Source organism: Platalea leucorodia (assembly GCF_965183815.1).
Source record: "Platalea leucorodia genome assembly, chromosome: 3".
Lineage (NCBI taxonomy): Eukaryota > Metazoa > Chordata > Aves > Pelecaniformes > Threskiornithidae > Platalea > Platalea leucorodia.
Genome location: NC_138825.1, coordinates 68,401,734 through 68,424,706, shown reverse-complemented (window position 1 = coordinate 68,424,706; position 22,973 = coordinate 68,401,734). Strand labels below are relative to the sequence as shown.

At 41.9% G+C, this 22,973-nt stretch overlaps 1 protein-coding gene across 1 annotated transcript in view; it reads right to left on the bottom strand.

The window, feature by feature from the left end:
- Positions 1–22,448, bottom strand: part of THEMIS (thymocyte selection associated) — a gene marked incomplete at its 5' end in the record, with an annotated part of 81,123 nt that extends 58,675 nt beyond the window's left edge. Inside the window, 2 exons of the mRNA XM_082307377.1 lie at positions 7,039–7,197; positions 22,358–22,448. Coding sequence (XP_082163503.1) covers positions 7,039–7,197; positions 22,358–22,448 — 250 coding nt within the window. The remainder of the gene's footprint in view (positions 1–7,038; positions 7,198–22,357) is intronic.
- Positions 22,449–22,973: the final 525 nt, after the last annotated feature.

Below are 22,973 nucleotides of genomic sequence, written 5' to 3'. Positions count from 1 at the left end.
CCAAGTTTGCAAGCCAGGGGACCTACACAAATTAACTGGTAGCTACAGGTACAGTGACAAATCAGCCAAGCTCCCTGGGAGATTCAGTGGTCTTTTTCCTTCCTTCCCCCAAAGCCAACTAGCAGAAACCCTATGGCCCCCACTGCTCCACGCTTTTGCCTCCTCTGGACCACGCAAAAGGCACTGTATCTTTGTGGTAAAGGAATACTCCCACCTTGACAGTTATGGAGCATGGGATGAGGACTCGAGGATTGCTGCTTGGCACCACTAGAGACTATTTCATGGCAGCTCCACATCTCATGAGTGGTTTCTGCCATGTCTACAAAGGTTTAAGTGTCCCATCCACCTGCCCTCAGTTGTCTAGTGTGGGAACTGGGTCCACACTGGCTATGACTCCCTTCTCATGGGAAACAGAGTGTGAGAAAAGGACAGGATGCCCCAGCAGATACCTGGGTCTCAGCAGGGTGGGATGCTGCCAGAACACAGTTCATGTTGGATGTTGGGAAGACGCTCACTCCCTTCTAGACATCCTCTGATAGTGGGATTGTTTAACAAATTAGGTTGGGGGATTGCTTCAGTTAAAAATAACCTCCAAACTGCTTATTTTCTCCCAGACATTTTCCCTTACTGAGTTTCACCCACTGACCACAATGAACATAACTAAGGGGCCTGCATGTCAGCAGGGGCTCCTTAAGACTGTATACTTTAAAAAGGATATGTCAAACCATACTCTCCACCACAACATTTTTTTTTTTTTTTTGCCACAGAATTGCTGTGATTCCTGTTTCAATGTAACAAAACCTGCTACTTTTGCTTCATAGCTTTAGCACCCTTCTTGTTAAAGGAGATGTTATTAAGATTCTCTCTGCTGAGTAGGATTTAACTGAATTTATCACCAGATTGGGCATGTTTGGTTCAGGTATCCCATGAGACTACTAGGATCTGTGGCAACTAACAGCTCTGAGGGCTTGTGAGCAGCCTAAACAGTAATAGCCTATTTGATCTACTGCAAAGATAGTCACTAGTTGTGCCTATGTAACTGCTTTCAGCAATTCTGTGCCTTCACAGATGTCTGTATGACAGCTAGCTTTTCCTGTGTGAAATTAGTAGCCTTGTGCAAATACATCTTCTACATATATGTCCTCACTGCAGCACTACGGGAAAGCCTTCAGGCCTTTTTCCGGGCTGCAAGGAAGCCACACCCGTGAATCTAGCTGCACAAGTACAAAGTACAGCTTCAATACATTTTTCTTTCTCACTAGTATTTTTGATGTTTCTCAAAGCCATTCTTAACGCAATTATTAACAAGCAAGTTAGCTACCCCAGTCCTAATCACTACTGGAGCTGTCAGTGCAGATCAAGACAAACTGGTTCATCAGTATTTAGAAAATATCACAGTGACAAGGCACCAACAACAAACCGAAATTGTGGAAAAGACATCATCCCCCAAACAGTGTTCCAGTGTCATGCTTTGCAAGCACAAGATGGGCATCATCTCCTGGCAGTGCTCGGAGAAGCAAATAGGAAAATTCTTCATTAAAAAATGTATTCAAAGTACATATGATGTATCCCCAAGGCAATAACTATGTTTACCCATCTGTGATACAGGAGCATGCGCATTGCCCCTAGAAAACCTCCAGAACTGCATTAAAAAGCGTGTATAAACTATGTTAAAAAAACATTCCCAGTTGAAAATATTTAGCAATGTACAGGTATGAGAAACAATCTTCTCCTCTATGAGTTTGCCAGTAGACTCAGGCTCTACTGATTTTGCTGGGACTACAGAGCTATTTGGAAGCCAGCTATTTCAGCAACAAACTGATGAGCATCCTGGGTTGGAAAACAGGTTTCATATGGAAGCATAATTACCAGATCTCATACAAAACTAGACAACTGATTATCCCCTCGGGCCCAGGCAGACTGACTTTGTCGGGGTTGGGAGCAGAAAAATCTTCACCTTCCGTTCTGTTGGTTTTCTTAATTTTGGTAACAGAATGCTTGCATAGGCAGCTAAAGAGCCATGTGGCCTTGCATACTTAGCTTCTGTATTGATGAGACCCAGAAGCGGAGGCACCTAATAGCCACCTGTTTATGCTTATGAGTATGTAAAGTTCCATATGTTTCTCTCTATATATAGAAGAGGTGAATATATAAAAAGTTATTTTGGTATGGTGGGTGAAAGCCACCGTGGTTCCTACCTAACTGCCATAATCTGCCATGGTATCTTCTCATAAATGCTTTCCTTGCTACGATATGTATTTAAAAAAAAAAAATAAAAAACCAAAAAACAAAAACCAAACCAACACAAAACACAAACAACGTTATCTGGAACCATTCAGAACCTTATTAAAATCATTATGAATCAAATTACAAAACCAAATGTTTTTCCAAACCTAAGACAACAAGGAAATCTCCAGAGTAGGAGACATATGGTATGTTTGAGATGCTAAAGTTTGGACATTTTGAGGTCAAACATAAATATTTTTGTACTTTTTAATAAATCATAAAATGGCTGAATCAAATTCACTTAGACTTTCCTAAGAGAGCTTGGTGGACTATTGGGGGGAATGACAGATGGAAATAACAAACCTGGAAAAAAGTCCAGCTGGTTTATCGAGAGCTGTCATTATTGCTCCTACAGATCTACTTTCTAAATGTGATCTGGTCTACAACCAAAGTGCACTGATGCCCAAGAGTTTTGGGGAAAATTACAGATAGAGACAAGAATAACTACACACAGATAATAACTACAGGAATGTATAACCATTGTCACACTCCATTAATCCTCTGCACCTAGTGGCATTTCACTAGGTGAAGTGCCTGCCTACCCATAATATGATCACTAGTAAGCCCCAAACCTAATCAGCCCATCATTTTCAAAAAAAGTTTTAGGTATTGCTGTACACTTCGGTAGAGAGACAGGGTTTGGGAATCTGAAAAAGTTATTTTCACTGGTATGGGAGAGAAAACATAGCCCAAGGATCACCCATTTAGTCCTGTTGGAAAGCATGTTTTGATAGAAGGATGTTTTTACCACCTTTTTACAGAACAGTATACGCAGCTCTCTTTCACTGGTTATAGAGTGATAAAGTGTACCTCCCCATAGCTTTATAGACTTTCCTTTTTCAGTCTTAATTAGAGTCCTGAAGGAAAGGAGTATGCTTTTTATTCTCTCTTTTTCTTCTTTTCCCCACAGAAAACTGAGAAAACCAGCAGTTAGGCTTACCTAGTAGAGCAGCAAGTAACATTCAAGGAAAAAAAAAAAAATAGCAGAAAGACCTTCTGTCCCAGACTAGCAGTTTTTTTTCCCCAAGGTAACGCAGAAGACCAAGAAGACCTCAGCTTCCAACTTCTCTGGAGCTGACTTGACTGCTCTTTCTTTTTTCCCTCACCTCCGCCACCCACTCTGCTACCTCCTCTGCTCCATCTGCAGCAGCATCCTCCCCTCCCCATCCTGCCCCAAAGGCCATCTCTCCTATCTCTCCATCAACTCCTATCAAGATGAGCCTTCTAGTGCCTAGCCTCTGTTCTTCCACGCATGTGCTGTGTGGGCACAGACAAGTCCGCTGTCTTGTGGCTCGCAGAGGCTGACAGCTCAAAAGGACAGTTGTGCTCAGCTGCGTGTCTGTCAGACCACGTAGGAATGAGCAGCAACTGTCAGGGACCTCCCGAGAACAGAGGCAGCCCAGCAATATTTTTGCAGAAGAAGGAATATAACAGAACAAAATGAAATCATTTGTGTTGGCACATAGTTCAGGTGGTGTGCAAATTACCTGTCTCTGCTAACTTGTTAGTAGTGAAAATTGTATTTCAAAATGCTGTTAGATGTAGCCATCGAAGTGTCTAGAGTAACAGCAGATTTTTTTTTTTACCCAGTGTATGAGCATAGAAAGAATAGCCTGGCCTTCTGAGGCATGAAAAAGAACAAATTAGAATGAGGATAAAATGACGTAACACAGATAGTGAACTTGCGGTTGCAGTGGTTTCTCTAATGCAAAGGGCAGATTACGCCTTTATCAAGGATCTGATTTGCCAGAGCAGAAAAAAGGAATTCTGTAGACTGTGAATACATTCAGAAAGACAAAGAGTAAGCCTCGTTCAAAGCCAATGAGCTCAGTTCTTCACTCACAGAGACGCTATCCCCAGAGTAACCTAAATAGAAGCGGCGCTTGTTTATGCCAGCATGCACCTGGTGAAAGGATACACGAGACCATCACATGCAAATGATAACTCACGACAGAGGAAATGGAAAATAACATCAAAGCAAAAGATTTCTTTGCATCAAGACTAGCAAGAGAGCGCTGTAAATACAGTGCCAGACTCCTAGAGACCTGAGGATATTTTTACTGAAGTAAGTCAATGGCAGTGTGAAAAAGATCATCTGCAGTTTGGTTCTGTGCTTTGTTCTGGGGACAGGGGCAAGCCAACAATGCTCTAATACAATGTTTCATTTGGAGCATAGCATGTGTATGTAATAAAGTGAAAAGGAAAAAGGTCAAGAAAAAGAAGAGACTGGGACATCTTGACTTTGTAAAGCTGAATCATTCTCCAGCTAAGAATTAAATTAGACAAATGACAAATGTACATCTTACCAAAAAGCTCTTGAATGCATAAGAGTACATATACAGAGAGAAACAAGAGAGCGGTGCTCCCTGTTGGGCTAACAAGAAGTGTCATTATGCCCCTCTTCAGTGCTGCTGTTCAGCAGTACCCACTACGTGGAGGACAATAATGATACATTTCAGAAAAATGAACTCTAAATTTATTTTTCTAGTGAAATAACCCAGTTTTCTAGAACACTGCTTGGGAGAGTTCATAAGTATGCATGTAAATTGTAGTGATTAGACCGAATTTGAAAATGTGCTCAATAGGGCAACAACATCCAAATGCCAAGCTGCAAAATTGATCACTTGAATGCAAACAAATCCCGATTCACTAGGTTCAAGCATTTGAAATTACAAGTCATTCTGTTCTAAAAATCAGGAGATTCAACATTAATAAATGTAGGATTACATTTATCACTCCATTGTGTTGGATATTTTAGGATTCGAATGTTCAAACCCATGTGCCAATCAAGATTTAGAATATGACTTCCTATATATATATATATTTTAGAGACAGAAGAAATTTTAATAATAGCAAAGAAGCCTGGATTTCAAGAAAAATACCAAGTATCTGGAGAGTTCACAGTACAGCAGTACTTCAATATCTTAGATAGCCACAGATAATTAAAATGTCTTTGATCACTACATTTGGGCCCTACCAGTGCTTGAAAATGGCATTCCATAAAAGTCTTTTAATGAGTGGTCATACAAATGGTTCTGATTCACTGAGTAAGAAAAACATGAAAGTAAATTGATGTTCTACTGGGGAAAAGAAAATGATACATAGGACTATTTCAGAGAAAAATCTGTATTTTAGAGATGGAAAATGAAGGCATGGCAGAAGATATTTTCTTGTGGAATTCAGATGAAACATTGCATTCCCATGCACTTTTACATTTTATTTGCTTCAAGAAGTGTGTCTTGTCTTCCTCTGCAGAAAAAGCACATACCAGTTTGGGTACTGGCATAACCTAAACCATATATATGCATGTGCACACATTCTCACATGCTCGGCAATACATTAGAAGAACATCAATGAGGTTACTAAGTCAAGCACTCAAACACTAGAAAACACCCATATTATGTTTCCTCGTGCAGCATCAATTTAACCTCCTATATGCTTGCAGTACAACAGAGTGTTAATTAAATATTTACAATATATTTTTTTTTCTATAAAACTGTAGTCTCATTCAGTGAGACTAGACTGCTGGCCAAAGTGAGTCCTGGACATGATCTCCGTCTCTCAAGGTCTGCTCTGTCCTTGTGTGTGCTCTATCCCAGTGTTTCCTACCTGCAGATGTCCTGTAACTTCTCTCCCAGACCTATACAGGCTCCCTCCCACATCCCACTGGCCTCCTCGTGCTGTTCTCCAGCCCGCTCATCTCCTCTCCCTGAGGGGCTCCCATTACCTTTGCTGCCTGCAAGACTCCCAGCATAGGAAATGCCCTATATATATATTTCTGTGTGGGTGCAGTCCTCCTCTGGTGCCGGTAACCACCTCCACTGCTGTCTCCAGTCCTTGATCTTTGCATATCAAGTCTTCATCCATCTGCCCTGCTCCAAGGTCCAACCTTTTTCTATCAGTTTCCTAATGATGTAGTTTGCCTCCTCCGCTTCCCACACACGGATACTCACAGTCCAGCACTTCTCCCTCTGCACTCCATATCACTTCCCTATTTACCACAGCTGGGCCCTAACAGTAGAGGAATTGAGATGAGAGCAGAATGGAAAAATTAATAAATATGACATGTGATGAACTAGGTACCCTGGGTACAGTACTTGGCCAGCTCTCCCTAACAAGGCCACATGAACAGAAGAAGATAGATATTTTTCAAATAACAGGTCAGTACCACACGCCAAATTTCAAGTCCATCCTCCAAAATACGGATATTTGGGGACTTCTCTATAGAACAGTTAAAGTGTTTTTTAAGCAGGAAAACACATCCGTTTTCCTCTAATCCTATTTCTAGGCATGGAGCAGCCACTTTGGCCACTGGAATTAAAATAAATCATTAAAATAAAACCAAAACATAACAAAGTATTCAAAATATTTTACATCCAAAATAATAAAATAAAAATATAGTAGTAGTAAATAAATTAGTCTGAGCACACAGCAAGGAAGATTTCAGCTCAAAGTTTAGCAAAGTCATAAATAACTGAAAAGAAGACTTTTGTAATAATTCTTACACTGAGTGACCTCAAGTATAGAAAGCATTACTACCACATAACATTAATAATTTCTATCCAAGCTTGAAAGAGAACTCATTTAAAAATGAGTTGATTGTATCTTGTGCCATCTGATAAAATTGTATCCTTGACAGCTGAGTTGTAACCTCAAACAAATATCAATCAAGACAGCGAATCAATAAAATGAACAAAGGTGATAACTCAGGGTTATAATTCCTCAAAAATGTGTATTCATGAAATACTGTACCAGGAAAATCTAGTGGTAATTCCACTTTGGCTGAAGATTGGCTGACTTCATTATTCTCACAGATACTTGCTATGAGCTTATTAATTTTGAAGCCAATAATTTTAATGACATCTCCTGTTGAAAGGCAGCATTCATTTCCAAACATTTCATAGATGGAGCCTGAAAAGAAATATAAAAGGAAAGAAAAGTGTTATTCAGCTTTTTCTCACTTTGTCAAGTGTCTTTACCTCTTTGAATGAAAGCAGAAATACTTAAAATAAGTTATAGGAAATAATACTTATCCTGCGATAACTAACCTAATTTTTATTTTCTTCCTTAGTGTAATGAGAAAATTCATCTTGCAACTTCAGTGATCTCTAGATCAGCTCTATGTGTACACTGTTTTTAGACCCATGTAAGGAGAATAAGGTCTGAAGAACTTGCATTTCTAAGTTATGAGACCAAAATGGAACGAGGTAAAACATAGGATCGCCTGGGTCATCAGGAATTGCCTCCCAAAATCAGCAGGCAGTGGAGCAACCAGCATTTGAGCTTTCTGTAGTAACAGAAAACCTGAAGAAAGTGCAAGAAATTGGAAAACTGGCAAATTAACAGCAGTAATCCCTGCCCCATGCTGAAATGAGCCTACTGATTCCTGGCAGGAAAAAATTCCTTTTTTGTCTGTGATGTTCAGAAGCTTGAGTGCAGGAAGAAGGCAATCCAACCAAGCATTTCAGAGCTTCCTCAGCAAAACCTGGAACTGCAGCTTGCCCTGCCAAAAAGACCCTTCCTTCTCCATTCTTGCTGTGGTCAATCTCTGCTGTTTCAGAAGCAGGCTCAACAGGGAAGAATAAAGCAAAGCCGAAACAAAAGCCAAATTATGCAGAAGAAGGAAAATTCTTCCTAGTCCCTGCAGGAGATTAGTAGAAGCCCCAAAGAGGCATGGGATTAATTAATTATATACAAAGGCAATGCAGCAAACACACGCAAATTGTCTTCTATCAGTTCCATTTGTAGACAGAATTACATTGAGCACAGAACATCAGAAATGTTGACTTGAATGCTAGCTTCTGTTCTTCTGATGCTGTGCAGTTCCTTCCAAGAGCTTACCAAGCTCTGTCCTGAAGTGATGTGGAAGTACCCTTTCTGGAATCCCATCTCAGAATTTCATTTCCCTTGTGGTGAGAAACCTTATTCTCATTTCCACTCCCAATGCATTGGTGAGTGTATTCATTTGCTCTGCTACCGACATTGCTCTGCTATTTAAAATACTTTTTTTTCTTCATTTCCATTTCTTCCTTCCCCGTAGGGTTTGCAAGGTTAGTTCTGCCCTTCTCTGGTCACATTTTTGACAAAAATCTAGAAGAAACGAATTGTCTTAATCTTCTCTGAGAAGACAGATTTTACTTCCCACAATCCCTGTAATAGCCCTTTCTTGCATCTTGTTCAGTTTAAAGTCTTGTCTTTTTTTTTCCCTTTTAACCTAGGTAACCAGAATGGTCTCAGGCAATGAGAGATATTTAAAACCTGACCTCTGGCTATATAGTAGCAATCAATAAATGATGGCCTGTACCGAAATATTGCCATTGCCTGCAGAACTCACTTCCCACATAAAGTAACATTCTTTACTCCACAGCTCTCCTTGTAGTTGGTGGGGAGAATAAAAAAAGCTGTTGTTGGTTTTTTTGGTTTTTTTTTTTTTTTTTGCCAGGTGTCATATCAGAAATGCGACTATTATCCAAGTGATTTTCCTAATGCTCATTCAAGATCGGTTCCAGTCATGACCATAGCCTGGGCTAATAAGCATCTCTTACTGAGTCTGGGATATATTTATCTACTCTGCTGCAGCACTTGCAGGTGACAAGCATTTGGTTACCACCTTGGCCTCACTGAAAGTCACTGGGAGATCAATCTGAACAAAAGTTGCTCTGGTTTTAGCCTAAACCCAAAGCCTCAGTAGAGCACCACAGAACAACAGGTTTGTGTCAGGACAGTACAATGAACGAGAGTAACACTGAGCAACGGGTTAAGTTTAGCCTGTTGTGAAGACATGTCCAAGCAAACCTGCTGTTGCTTGTGCAATGCTCTCACAACTGAGATGGACACCAGGAAATCCCCAGCTGCTCCCCTGAAGAAGACAGGTACTGATGTACATTTTTAACCCTATGTAGAAGAATCTATGTCAAAAAAAAAAAAAAAAAAAAAAAAATTCTGTGGCAGATGCTTTGGGCAGGCTGGATGTGACAACATTACCTGGTTTCCCTTGCTGAGAATCCTACACAGGATCAAGGGGACTGTTGTACTCTAGTCTCTAAGCTCCCCCAGCAGGCTACCGCCTTTCTGCTGCACACCAGGATGATCATTAGCACAGAGATATTCTGGATTATAGTGCCACACAAATATCGAGCACAGTCAGGTGAAAGAACATGCTGTTTATGCACCCTTTCAACCAATCTGGTACTAAGCAGAAGACCAAGAGAGCTGCTGCCCTTTAACTAAAAAAGAACAATTTGGTTTTCTTATTGTAAAGATAGTGCATCATTGTTTGCCCTCCATTTCATCCCCAAGCAATTCAACATTGACTAACTCAGATGTCTCCACTGGATATTGCTACAGCTCCCATCAGTAGGCTGGCTGCTGCTCTAATAATCACATGAGGAATTATCATAGCTCTCATTGCTTTATCTGAGCTCCATAGGATATTTTATGGCAGTCAGAAAAGTGTACATGCAATATTTATTTCATATTAGAGTGAGAGGGAGAGAAAGATTGAGCAGCCGTGAAGAGGGTAATATTCCTTTTGTGCTGAACCACCTCACTCCTCACATCAGACATAGCAGAGATCACAAGCAACCGTGATATTATTAGATACAGGGAATCCCAGAGGACCCAGCGTGATGAGCTCTGCATTATAGAAACATGGAAAGATGAGCAAAGAATTCCAATGATGTTCTCACCCTCGAACAAACATTTGTGAAAACCTGCTCAAAATGGGAGCTCATTGCTTCTAGAGACTTTTTTTCTTCAGCACAGATTTAGATCCAGCTTCTCCAGATTACCTGACTTGAAAATAGACCCCTAGAAACCATTTAACATATCAAAGTAACTACACTGACTAATTATGGGCTTTGGGCACATTTGCTTTCATCTCTGCTAGACAGCCTTTGCAAGCATGCCCCTCCATGCAGCCGGGCCCCGCCATGCACCCACACGCGGGCAGTGCTGCTCCATAGGAGCACAGGCACCGAGCCACGCAGGTTCGGTGGCCTCGCTGGCTGGGGCCGATTTCCAAATAACATGATAGCTGGAGTAGAGCAAACCAAGCAACGGCCCTGAGGGGAAGAATGGAGCAGTTAAGAGGCTGAAACTCTCAAAAAAATGGTGTGATTGAAGAAGATTTAACCACTCCTTCAGTCTATAGTCTATAGCCACAGCAGAGTGGTGCCACCAAGAAATAAAGAGGGGAGTCAGAGGAGGGCCCTGTTTCTGATCATGGCTGGTTCTGAAGGAATTACTACTTTTAACAGGTTTGCTTTTCCTCGGGCACAATAGCTTAACTACAAATTGTATGGCAGAGAGTTTGAGAAGTCCTGCCCTTCATCACAAAATAAAAAGTATAAACGGAGCTTGCACAAAAGTGAAAACACTGATCAGTTAGTGATGGGTCCATGGCTGAATATCCAATCTGGCAATAGCCACGAGAAGAGACTAACTCTGCCAAACACTCAAAAATAGATGAATGGATGACACAAAAAATTAGCCTTTGACAAAGCAATCAAAATTTGCAAAACATGAGAAATACAGATAACAACCTACGCAGGGTAAACAGTGGCCTGGCATTGTAGAGATGGCAGAGAATCTAAAACACTACAAGAAAAGGGTAAAATACACAAGAAAAGAAAATCTGTGCTTATAAAAAAGAGAAAGTACCTGAGGCAGACAAGCATATGGAGTTCAAGCTGGAGTCTACAAAAAGCATTACATGGAGCTGCAGGCTCTGTTTGAAACATCAAGGGCCAAGATAATGCATTCAGAAAAAAGATGGATTATAAATGCCAGACTGCAAGCCACAAAAGAGTGTGCAAAGAATAGACACACAGGGCTGTCACAGCACCTTAACTCTCAGGGTCTTTTATCAGAAGAAAACATAACATTGTTATGGAAAACAAATGGATCATTCATCTAAAAGCATCAGTTCTAGGACAAAGTGAGATGAAAATTAAAATTCAAAAAAAAAGTAATGTATTTAATTAAAATAATTAAAAAAAAAAAGAAAATCAGGGGAGCTGGTTGTCCTACCATCAAAGAAATAAACTATTACATGGGTACACAATCCTCTGGCAAAGATAACGCTTTGTAATATTACCAAGGAAAATTAACCCCTTCTTGAATTAAAAAGGAGGAAGAAAGAAAAGATGTATTTTTTGGCATCGTCAAGGAGGGAAAAGGTATTAAGCAGTTAGGAAGGATGCTTTAAGTCTTCTAGAAGAGAGGAAAGCTCTTAGCAAAGCAGAAGTGGAGAGTGCCCAAGTATCCCAGGACTCGCGGCCATAGGTCGATACCTTTCATCCCAGAAGAGGAGTTGGATAAATTGCTCATATAACCACTGAGTAACAGAGGTATGCGACCACATTTTCCACCCAATTAAGGAAGTCAGAGACCAGTCTTCAACAGCTTATCAGTAGCAAAACTTACATATATGAGTGGATAGACAGATAGATAGATATGTGTATATATATATGTAGATAGGTATCTACCTAAATGACCATTTTCATGGGCAACTTGTAGGACTTTAATTACCTCCTCCTTTATCAGATCCATTTGAAAGAGACCAAGAGGTTGAAAGATTATGAGGGTGAGAGGCTGGGAGGAGGATGGCTAACAGACTGAGACCGTGATTGCAGAAGCCTCATTTTTAACGATACCAGGATAAAAAAATCATTAAAAAATGAAACTGACAGCCATACAAGAACAGATTCGTTTTTGGGGGTTCAATTGCACATACAGTATTGATTGTAATTACATATTTGTCGGCAACTAGATTGCCTTAGCCCTGATTTTAGCCCTTGCTTGGCGGTTTGCCTGGAATAGTACAATGAAGATTACATTCAGACAAGAAAAATGTTACCTGTGTGATTTGTCATCTAGGCATTTGCAGCAAATATTTGTGCTGATAAAAGGGAGGGAGGGAAACTGCATGGTTTTCAAAAGGGACAATAAAAATTCTTTTTCCTTTAAAAGCCATGTTAATTAGTCTTAAAACATTGTGAAAATACCCGCTATGTGACCCTGAAAGATTTTACTTCAGCTGTGTGATGCGGACCCACACACAAAATATACTGAAAAATAAAATTAAAATTAAAATGGACCTTTTAGTACATTTATTTGTTGTTGCACAATAGCAACTGTGTTTTTCCCACTCAAGCCACAAAGAAAGTGTAAGATGTTGAAAATGTAAATCAAGTAACCTTAAGGACTGAATCTTTTTGATTTGAGAAAGGTGTATGCAATATAATGCAAAAAATATTTCAGCAGAACCCAGAAAAAAGCAGCTTATTTACAGTGATCAAACAATGCCCCTGAAGGCTGTAATTAAAGAGCTTGTTGCCTTTGAATCCACCTTTTCTGGATTGTTACTTTGTTCAATAAAAAACACATTTATATCCTTTCATAAGCTCATCTCTAGTTTGACAATCCATATTAGCAACTGCTGTGATCACATCAAAGGAACCATAACAATTGGTTCAATATCTTTTTCCTCCATCTTTCCTAAAATGCTAAGCAGCCACACCACCGTTCTCCCTAACATGAGCCCTTTATTTGATTTATTTCTCATTACAGGTACAAGAAGAGTCTTTTTGTATTAAAAACAACAATATAAAATATAAATACAGTGAATGCCTGAGATGGAGAATGTCATTCTTCATGTCAGACCATATGACAGTACCACTGAGAGAAATACTTTATAATACGAGGTAGAATAGCAAATATCTCAGTAATATTTCCTTTTTTCTTCCCAGCAGCTTAGAGCCCTGTTCAGTGACTGCTCTCGGAGTGAACGCTTCGCTGATGCTGATAGGAAGTACGGCTCAAAATCAGGTCCATGACTAAACAGCAGTAATACATCACTCATATGTAACTCCCTTTTGTCGCACGCTTCTGGGCAGTTTAGCAAGGAGAGCTAGGGAGAGCAATGTGAACACAACAAAAGGCTTGACTAAGGCGACACAGAGGACCATTCAGCAGGGCTGGAGCTCAAGCCCAGGCTGGCTGACTCCCAGTCTAACCGTCTGTCTGCTACAGGGTGCTGCTAAGCACTTTCAAATATCCCCCATTCTTTTTTTTTTTTTTTTAACAGAGACCAAGCTTTTCTCCTAACAAAACCAAATGACTTTGCAGGCCAAACACTAGGCATTGACTCCCTAGCCCCATGAGTTTGAATCCTTGAAGGAAAAAAATTCTCCCTTTCATCTCTCAGTAGCACCCACTGAATTCATTGCAGCTGGCAGGCTGAGCCGTCTTTGAAAGAAGATCCAAAGAACCGGGAACCTGGCTGCTTTGCAGGGAGATGAAAGATGTCCCAACGTGTCCTGAAAGAGTAGAACTTTGTCCCAACGTCCTTTTCCCAGTGCTTCTTTCTCCGCTATTATGTTGTCATCAGTTGCCCATATGGGTGCTGTCTTCCCAGATCAGAGGTGACTCTGTTTCAGGGGCTGGTGAAATGATTCTGCTTTCACATAAAGGCATGACCCCCTGGTGCATCCATTCAGCCAGAATTACAATAGCCTGCTTTCCCCTACGACATAGCTCAGCTGAAATCACAGGTTTATTAAGGCTGCTGCAGGCTCCCAAAGTAATATGAAGGGCATAATGTATCTATAATTAGTGTCAATAAAAAAGATATCATTCTTTATGGGCATTATTTGGGGGTTAGCCAATTGTTCAGAGTTTATGCTTTTTGGCAAGAAGAGAGATCTATTTTAAAACTGAGGGGAGGAGAGTTTTGCTTAATAACTTTAATCATATTATACTCTGATTAAGCAGTAAGAAAAAGAAACCAATTTCTGATGGTAAGAAGTTGCGTGTCTCTTTTTTTTTTTTTCAGTCAAATACCTCCTGAGCACTGAAGATGCTAATCAGCATGCTGTTTTTCACCGCTGAACTCAAATAAACTTAACATCTTGTGGGGAAGATACAAAGAGGCTGAAAATCATATGCACAATGGCAGGCAAAGAAGGAAATATGCCCCAGCTTCTCTCTCCAACCCCAGGCTGTGAGAGTGGCTGCAAATAGTATAAAGCACCTGTATGGCTTTTATTCACCCCTTGCTTCCTACCCCTAGAAGGTGCACCCACCAAGAGTGGGAAATCCCAGCTCCCCCGTGCCTACACGGTGCTCCAGAGGCCCAGAGGTAGCAATGATCATGAAGGCGTCATGAGTTTGTGTAGAAGATCCTCTATCAAGTGACAGGGCAACTTACTGGGCTTTGTAACAGCTCTTCTCTCTTTAGTATGTCCTAAGCAACAAAAGTCTGCAGGTTTGGTCAGTCTGGGACACAAACCCTCCAAGGAGTTCAGCTGCTGAATTGCCACGGAGGTAAACTCCTGTCAAAAGGCCCTGTGCAAAGAGGGCATCTTATCTTGATCACACCTAATTAGGCTGCAGAGGGTCTAACTTTTGCCAGCACAAAACCATCAAAAAACAAAAGCTGTAAGATTTATCTTTCGACGTATAAAGTCAAACTTTAAATGTCAAGTGCTTTAAGCCATTTCAATCATAATGGAATTTTTAAAAAAAATACTTCTGCAGTTTCTGATTTATTCCTTTCTTGATAGGTTTATAGCCTTTTTTTTTTTTAATACTTTCTTCTGATTCTCATCTATCCAGAGGGCTCACGCTCTGCATGTGGCAGCAGTGTGTGTGCAGCACCCACTATAGTGGAAAGAGCAAGTGAAACCACAGCTCCAAATGCAACATCTTTGACCTTTTGTTTGGGTTTACCCACATGAGTCGGAATTACTGCAGAAATGAAGAGAATGCCAAAATCTGCTTTTGAACAGCATAAGTCACTGTTTTAGCTGTTCATGATTTATTTAGTTTTATTCTTCTTCTTTGTAGTGTTAATTACTTTGACTTAAGGTATGTTTTATTGAAGTGTATGTTTAACAGTAAATCCGTGCTTTGTTGGACTGGGTTTAAGAAGGCTGTTTAAATTAAGTTGCAGGATCAGGCCAGAGTGTTGAGCACTTCACAGGCAAAGCCCAGAACTGGAAGCATGTTTAACCATCTTCCCCTACTGAGATCACAGCACGCTGCCCCTTGTGCCATTACTGTGTGTCCAATGGAGCTAACCAGAAAAAATGAACCTAGACTAATGCCATGTTTCCTCATGTATAGATCACCAGTTACTGGAAGAAAAAAATGCTCCACAAAAGCCTTGTAACTCAGCAATGAAGCATAGTCATGGGCTTGTGTATTATGAGAAATCTATCTCAGGATCTTCTTTCCCCTCTCGTTTGCTATTGTTGCCCTCATATCTCCCTAGAGCCAAAGTTTGTGAAAATTGTCTTGGTATTTTTATAGGATGGCAGGTTCATGTGTAGGGAAGCAGAGCTCCTCCTACTGCAGACCTCCTCCTCACATCCCTGCAGGCCCAAATGCAACAACAGCTGGGGACCCCTCTCCACTGCAGGAAACCAGCACGTCAAGGGCAGCTTCAGCAAGCCAAGGCAGGGGGTTGACCCTTGAGTTGAGACAAGCCAGGCAATTTGGGTATTCTGCCCACCTCCTATGCCATCCAGAGAGGCTTGGAGCTGAATGTCATGGAAAGAAAATCCCCACAAGGAGATCCTCGAAACAGCTTTGCCCTCAGCGCCAGCCACCCATTTTTCTCACTGTGTCTGGATGAGTCATCCCATCAAGGGCAGTGGCATGAATAAAATGAGCAATATTTGAACCATAAAAGTCAAGTTTTGTTCTCATATTGCATTCACTGAAGGGCACTTTCCTTCTTGTTCAGAATAAAACATGTTTTTGAAGCAGCCTGAATAAGTACAGGAGAGTTTCAGTGGTACATATTAATAGAGAAAATTTACTAACATGCTCTGACTACTGACCACAAAAGAGAATCCAAACTATCTGTTATTCCTGCTGTACCTAGGGCTCTTGCTCCTAACTGCTCAATCAAGAGGAAGGGAAACAGCTATGTTCAAGGGGAAAAACTCTTCCATTTTTACAGACAGATTTGGCTTCTATCACTGTAAAAAATGAGACAAATTAGCAAGTGCAAACCTGTACTACAAATTTCACCAGTTTCATGTGCAATGCCCCCTTTGGCATGCACTCAAATGAGACTCTAGCCAGTAAATGCACAGGTCATTTTTATTGATCTTCCACCTCTAAGAAATACAACCCTAATGGTTTTCATCAAAGCTGTTCAAAGCTGTCCATGCTTTACCCTCTGTTTAAATTGTCTTATTGCTTTTTATGAGAAAAAGTGCCTTTATTAATCCTGAAGAGGTAGCTTGCTTGTTTTATTCATACGTATTACAGACCACATATCCTAGCTTTTGTTGTCTCATTGGCTTTTCACACTCACAAGGAAGAAGAATTTGTTCCCTCTAGGTTGGCTTAAAACCAGTAAAAAATCATTCCATCCTACATGATCTTTTTCTAACTATTAGTGTCGATAGCGATTTCTTGTCTAAATTAGGACTTGGGGCAGCTGAGAAGATGTGCAAGGATTCCTCTTCTATTCAGTTTGCTTAGCTGCAGTTATGGGGTTAACAGGACTTTTTGTAAGTGGTTCCAGCGCTCTGCTGCTGCTCTGCCGAACCCATTGCTCCCCTGAAAGGCTCACAGAAGTGCACACTGAAAAGATGCTCTTTCCTAGTAACAGAAGCAGAAAGGGTGAAATTGAAGCAGATGCACAGCCAGCAAATGAGAGCCAAGAGGAACCGTGAGCCTAAGCACGTTCATGTTCTTTATGGTTCACCAAAGAGAGTTTTGCAATGGAGCTGTGCGCATTCACCAAAGAAGGAGCAAATCCCAAAGGGCTTTGTTTGGCATCACCCCTCAGGCATCTGTCAGAGAGCACCAAAAAGCCACCCAGAGAGGGCATTCCCGCCTGGCAATACTGACCATCTTTGACTCCCTCAGGTCTGGAAGGACATTAACCAGGGATGTATGTGTGACCCCACTGTTGCCTCTTCCCACCATTTTCTCCTTGCGTGGAGAGACCTGGCATTTTCCAGAGCCTTGGGAGAGGGAGCAGAGAGTGGAGCACTGCATTTACAGCGTGCTGCTTCGCTGCACTCCCAACTTGCCGAGGTGGAGGCTGCTGACTTACAGATCCCTTCTCCCCAGAGAAAGAGCACACAGCATAAATTTTCCCGATGAGTTTCACAGGTCCGTCATAAAAAGGAGATATCCTGGTGCTACGATTTGCACAACACACATGCTGCTTTCAAACAGCTGATCTGCAGAGAGGAGCTACCAACTCTCCCTGTAATCTGGCAAGTCCCAGTCCTTGGGGTCCTAATGCCACCGCTGATGTGTGCATTTAGCTTTAGGGGAATAAAAAAAAGGCAATGTGGGATTTCATTTTAGGCAGAGTAAAAATGGGAAGGCTGCGAGTAGGGAACATGGCTAAGTGGCGAGAAACACCAACAGAATAGGTGCCTTGAGCAGTTCTACATTTTTCGCAATTAAAGTTTGACACTTTTTACTGTCCTGCCACTGGTTAAATTAAGCCTGCAGAATATTAAATTCAATTACCCATAAAACAATTATATCAGTATTAAAACAGACATAATTTTTGCAACATAAAGATGAAAGCCCGTACTTGCATGCTATCTGTAAAAATCAGCGGTCATAGGGTACTTAGCTCACTAAGCATCAATATTTACTAAAATGTTCAAAGAAAAATATTCAATTCATCAAATCAGTTTCCAATGGAGTTTCAGCAGTTTAATTTTTTAATAACGTATTTTAATGAGCTATTAAATTGTCATGTACTTTAGTCTGCACTGTAGTTCCTTTCTAATCAGTGCTGATTACCAAGATATTTGTATCTGGCAAACTTGCTCTCATTTTATAATCAGCCTTCCTATTCCCTTCAGAGATTCAGCAGTCCAGTTTCTGTAGCAATGATATTATGACTGCAGAGTCCCAAACAACTGCCCTGAGTGGCGTCCCTGGGGTTTGCAGAACCACCCTCTCCTTTCAGCTGTGTTTCTATTTTTAGACCAGGGATAACAACAATTTCTCTACTTTTGTGTAGTCCTTTGAGTGTGATGAATGAAAAGCACTTTAGAAGAACTCGGGGCTATTACTGACCCCCCGTGTTCCTGACGTTGCATGGTGTCGGACAGTCATTGATGGTGACTGCAGGCTGGGGCTCTGACTATGCAGCCACACACTGCTGGAGGGAAAGGGGACTGGGAACATGGGAGTATGAACAAGCTTCTCAAACCTTAGCTCTCCTGCCTGAGGCAAACTGGATAAGGTTTCAATGAACCCCATAGTCCAGGTGTAGCATGCAAAACACTGATATGATCCCAGGGAAACCCTTCCCTCTGCTTCAGGCCAGGAACAGAGAGGTGAACAAGAGCATAGCTTCCTCAGAAAGGTGACTAGATCATAGTATTCACTCCCAACAGCAAAAGTTCAATTGCCCGTAGCTTCTCTAGCTGAAAGTATTCTTAATGGAAAGAGGGTCTATAAAGTCCTGCCCATTTACAGTTTGGGGAGCTACAGTTAAATACATCATAATTCCATTAATTGCAGCAGGAACATAATTTTTTATAGGCCAGTAGAGAGACTAATGGTGGAATGGGTGCACACAGCATATGTTTTCAACTTACTCTCTACCAGGAACTGCAGCAGGCAGGCTTGGGTCTGAAAACAGAAACCTAGATTGCATTTGGTGCTACATGGGTATGAAGGCAGAGTGGGATCTTTTAGAGCTTGTACCTCACCCAAGGGCAAGCAAATTCCCACTCTTTCCCTGGAGCTTTACTTTGCAGTTTTTAATAAAAATACCTTACCACATGGAAAAAAATACATCCATCCTTACAAAGACTTACAGCATTATGCTATCCTTATGCTTCCAGAGGTACTGAAATGCTGTCAAGAGCAGTGAGGCTAATTTGCAAGTCACATATTTACTTGTAAAATCATCTAGACCTAAGTGCAGTGTGCGCAAAATTTTGCTTCCAGATAGAGTGAATTAAGAGTTCCGTCCCGACAGCACGTAGTGCACCACAGAAGACCAGTAAATGAATTAGCTCCATCGTCTCCTTACCACCTAGATAGCTATAGCCTTCATGGGTTGGCTGCTGCAGCTTTGATGTGACAGCTCTAATGGATTTAATAGATCATTATTTACTCCAGTAGCCATTCTATGTACCTGATTAAGCTGACATTAAGAAACCTTGCACTTTTTTCCAGGGTTGTGGAGAAGGGAATATACATAGAATGTACATAAGTACAAATTCTCGCTATTTTATATTCTTACACCAGAAAATTAATCGTCCCTTGTGATTGACCGGTTTCAAACAATTCCATGTAATGCTTTAAAAATAAATGTTCTCCCTTACTATCTCCATGTTGTGCTGAGAATGGTTAAAGATTCCTATGAAATCCAACTCCATGAAACTGCTAGTCCAAGTAGGACTTGGCTGACCAGGCTGACTTTGTAGCTGGTTGGGAGCTACTACAATCAGTGCACGAATGCTCTGATTTGGTCCCTGCAACCAGAGCAATAAACCCATGTTCCCTGCCAATAGACCTGCCATTAGCCACAATGTGATTGCTGGTGTCCTGCATGTGGTAAGAGAAATCAAAAGGGTTTTTGGAGGGGCGGGGGGATCTGGCTGAGGAAGGACTAAAAAATGGTTGTCCTAATGGAAATTCGAAGTGCACAAAGTGGTCCACTTTCCTGTTTAGCAATATAACAAGAGTTACTTCAGACTCTCTCTGAAGCACTACTCTTGCTTCAGAAAATGCAACAGAAATCATAATGCAATCACAGAACAGCGTGTTCACCCCTGCTGCCAGGTACGAAGGGAAGCAAAATGTTCGGGAGAGATCTGACACAGCCAGAGAGTTCAGGGAGGGAGGGAGGCAGTGGAAGGGAAAGTCTGGTCCAAGAAGAGCTTTTGTAGCCCTAGATCCTGCAAACCTCTCAGGCACAGTGTCTTGAGTGTCTCTAGCCTCCTCTGAAGCAAGGAAGAAGAAGAGACAGTAACCAACACAAGCCTGCTAGTGGACATCAGTGTTTCTAGGTACCTGCAAGTAGACTGTGAGGAGAAGGAGCCAAGTAGCACATCTGTATCAGCCTTACTCATTGTATAAGCAAGAAACACCTGCATGCACGTTAGCGCTGCATCTAGCTTGCTGGTGGGAGCATGTATGAGTACAGTTGAGAGGAAGCCACCGGGAGCAGAGGACAGGAAGAGGTGGTGCTGCTGAAGACTGAAGAAGCATCAGAGCAGCACAAGAGCTCTCGCTTTTAGCGCAAACATTCCCAGGTCTCTACAGCACATACCACCCCCTCCCAAGGCTGTGCAGGCTCTTGTATTATAGACAGTCATCAGCTAATAGCTTTTTTCTCTCACGTGTGAGGACATTGCTGCAGAATGGTCTGTGGGTTAAGTCTTCATGGGTTTTTTCTCCTCGTGTGGAAGGGTTTATACAGTAAATGGAAGAACAAGCTGAAACACCCTGGCTCCAAAGATGTGCTGGTATGAGTTTTATCATCCACTAGCAGCAGGATGCAGACTGCAGGAACTCAGAAACCTGCTGACAGCTGGGCTACCATAATTTTATCATAGTATTTTGTATATACATATATCTCTTAGAGTACTTTGTGTACACAAATATATTACATATACATGTACATACATGTAAATATACATACAACTCGCATTAATATTGTCTCTGCTTCCTAGGTGTGTGGAAAGAGACAAATATGGTGGCTACTCCAACTTAGGGAGGTGATCTTCCCATTTTTAGTTTAAATTCCACTCTTGACTTAGGTAGTAGCCCCCTTATCAAGAACTTAATTCAGTTCAAGTTCTTGGGCCGTTTAAAATGTAAAACTTGAACAGGCCACATGTTAAAGGTCAGAAAAAAGCACATTTTCAAAATTTTCTGGTAATTTTGGCCAAGTTTGTTTCCCAGAATGCCTTTTTGTGTACCAGTACTATTCATGTGTCCTAGGCAGTTTCCAGAGCAGCTAGAATGGGCAATCAGGAGAACATGGACAGTACACCACCATCAGAGCTTAAGTATGCCCTTTCCCATTTTCTTTCCTCCTCAAGAGGCTGTTCTTGCGGAGGGAAGAATCACCCACTCCGGCCACAGTGCTGAGATCGCAGCTTAGACTTTCCACGGCCACAGCTAATGGCGGCTACCGCCTCTCTCCTCCGACTATGGAGCAGCATGGGGGTTTTCAGATTAATGTAAAGATAGATATTGTGGATTCTGAAGCAGGTATTAGGCTGAAGGTGAAGCAGGCTTCCACTCATTTCATAAAGCCCCTTCTGTTTTACCTAGTGTGACTCCTTTTTCGCTTGCAGTGGCAGGGAGATGAGATAACTTTCTTTTCCTAGACTAATACATGGGTCTGACATGGCGTTTTCACTGTCATTGAAGTCCATACCTTGTCAAGCACATAACTTTTCCCTCCAGTGCAAGTGCCTTTACTATCCTTCCGCTGTGTTTTGTGCACAAGCAGAGCCTAGCAGTAAAAACACCATAAAAAGATCTGCTGCAGGAAAACCCAGCAAAATATTGCCCCTGTGATGCTCCTGTCTGGCTCATACTCATCCCTTCGTGTTGCAGCACGCCTGAAGTACCCCCAAATGCAGGGCAGAACTTCAGGAAAACCTTATGGTCCCTCACAGTCACTTTCCAGATGCTCTGGTTCTTTATTTCTGAGACAGAGAGCACCTCGCCGTGCCAACCCCAGAAGAGCAGAGCTAGGTTTAATCAATTAACCTCTGTGAGTTGATTTGCAATTGCTGGATTGATGGTGCTGTGTGAGTGCAAAGCAAATTCATGACTCATTCCAGTACTCTTTCCAGGATACAACGAGTAACTACAGCTCCTTCCTCACTGCCTGTGAGAAGACCAGATACACACCATAACAAAGACATCTCTAAGGCCATTGATCATTACGCTGGTTCTTCAAAGCAAAAATTGCAGCTGGTGGGAAACTGCTGGGAGACAACTCTGTCAGCATCCTCCCTCTGCCTCCCCCACATCTCAGTCCCAAGGGGGACCCTATGCCAGAGAGGGACTTGCAAAGCCCTGCCAGAAAACACCCGATGCTCACCTTGGAAATAGATGCCTGACTGGATTTGGAGGACCCTGGGAAGGGCTCTGGGATCCAGAGAATGAATGAACTTCTCCAGGGTAGATGCCATGGTCCGCAGCAAGGCAGCATGTGGGTTTGGCACGTAAAGACCAGTGAAAAGCTTTCGAGGCAGCAACACCTGCAGCCTGGTGCATGCTGTGCCCAGAAGAGCCGTGGGGCTCTGCGGCGGAGGGGAGGAGCGGCACGGGGAGGTACTTCTGCTTCCTCCCCTCCGTGGCCGCTTCCTCCCATGGCTGCAGCTGGAGTGGGGTGAGGCAGGGGGATGCTGAGCCGGCAGTCCTGCCACTGGCCTGGGGTACCCGGGCCCACTGAGGGTCCGCACCAGACTGGGAGAAGTGCAAGGGTGCTGTGGGTACTGGGCTTCGGAGGTGCGGGAGGATCTGCCACAAAACTCCATCTCGTTGGTGATGGTTATTGACCCTGTGAAGAGAAGATGATAGATACTGAATATAAGCCCTGCCTAAAGTGGGCAAAAAACATCATGGCTGGGTGTCTTTTTTTTTTTTTTTTTTTTCTTGGAGCACAGCAAAATAGTTTGGTGTTTGTTCTCTTCAAAACCACTAACAGCCTTTGA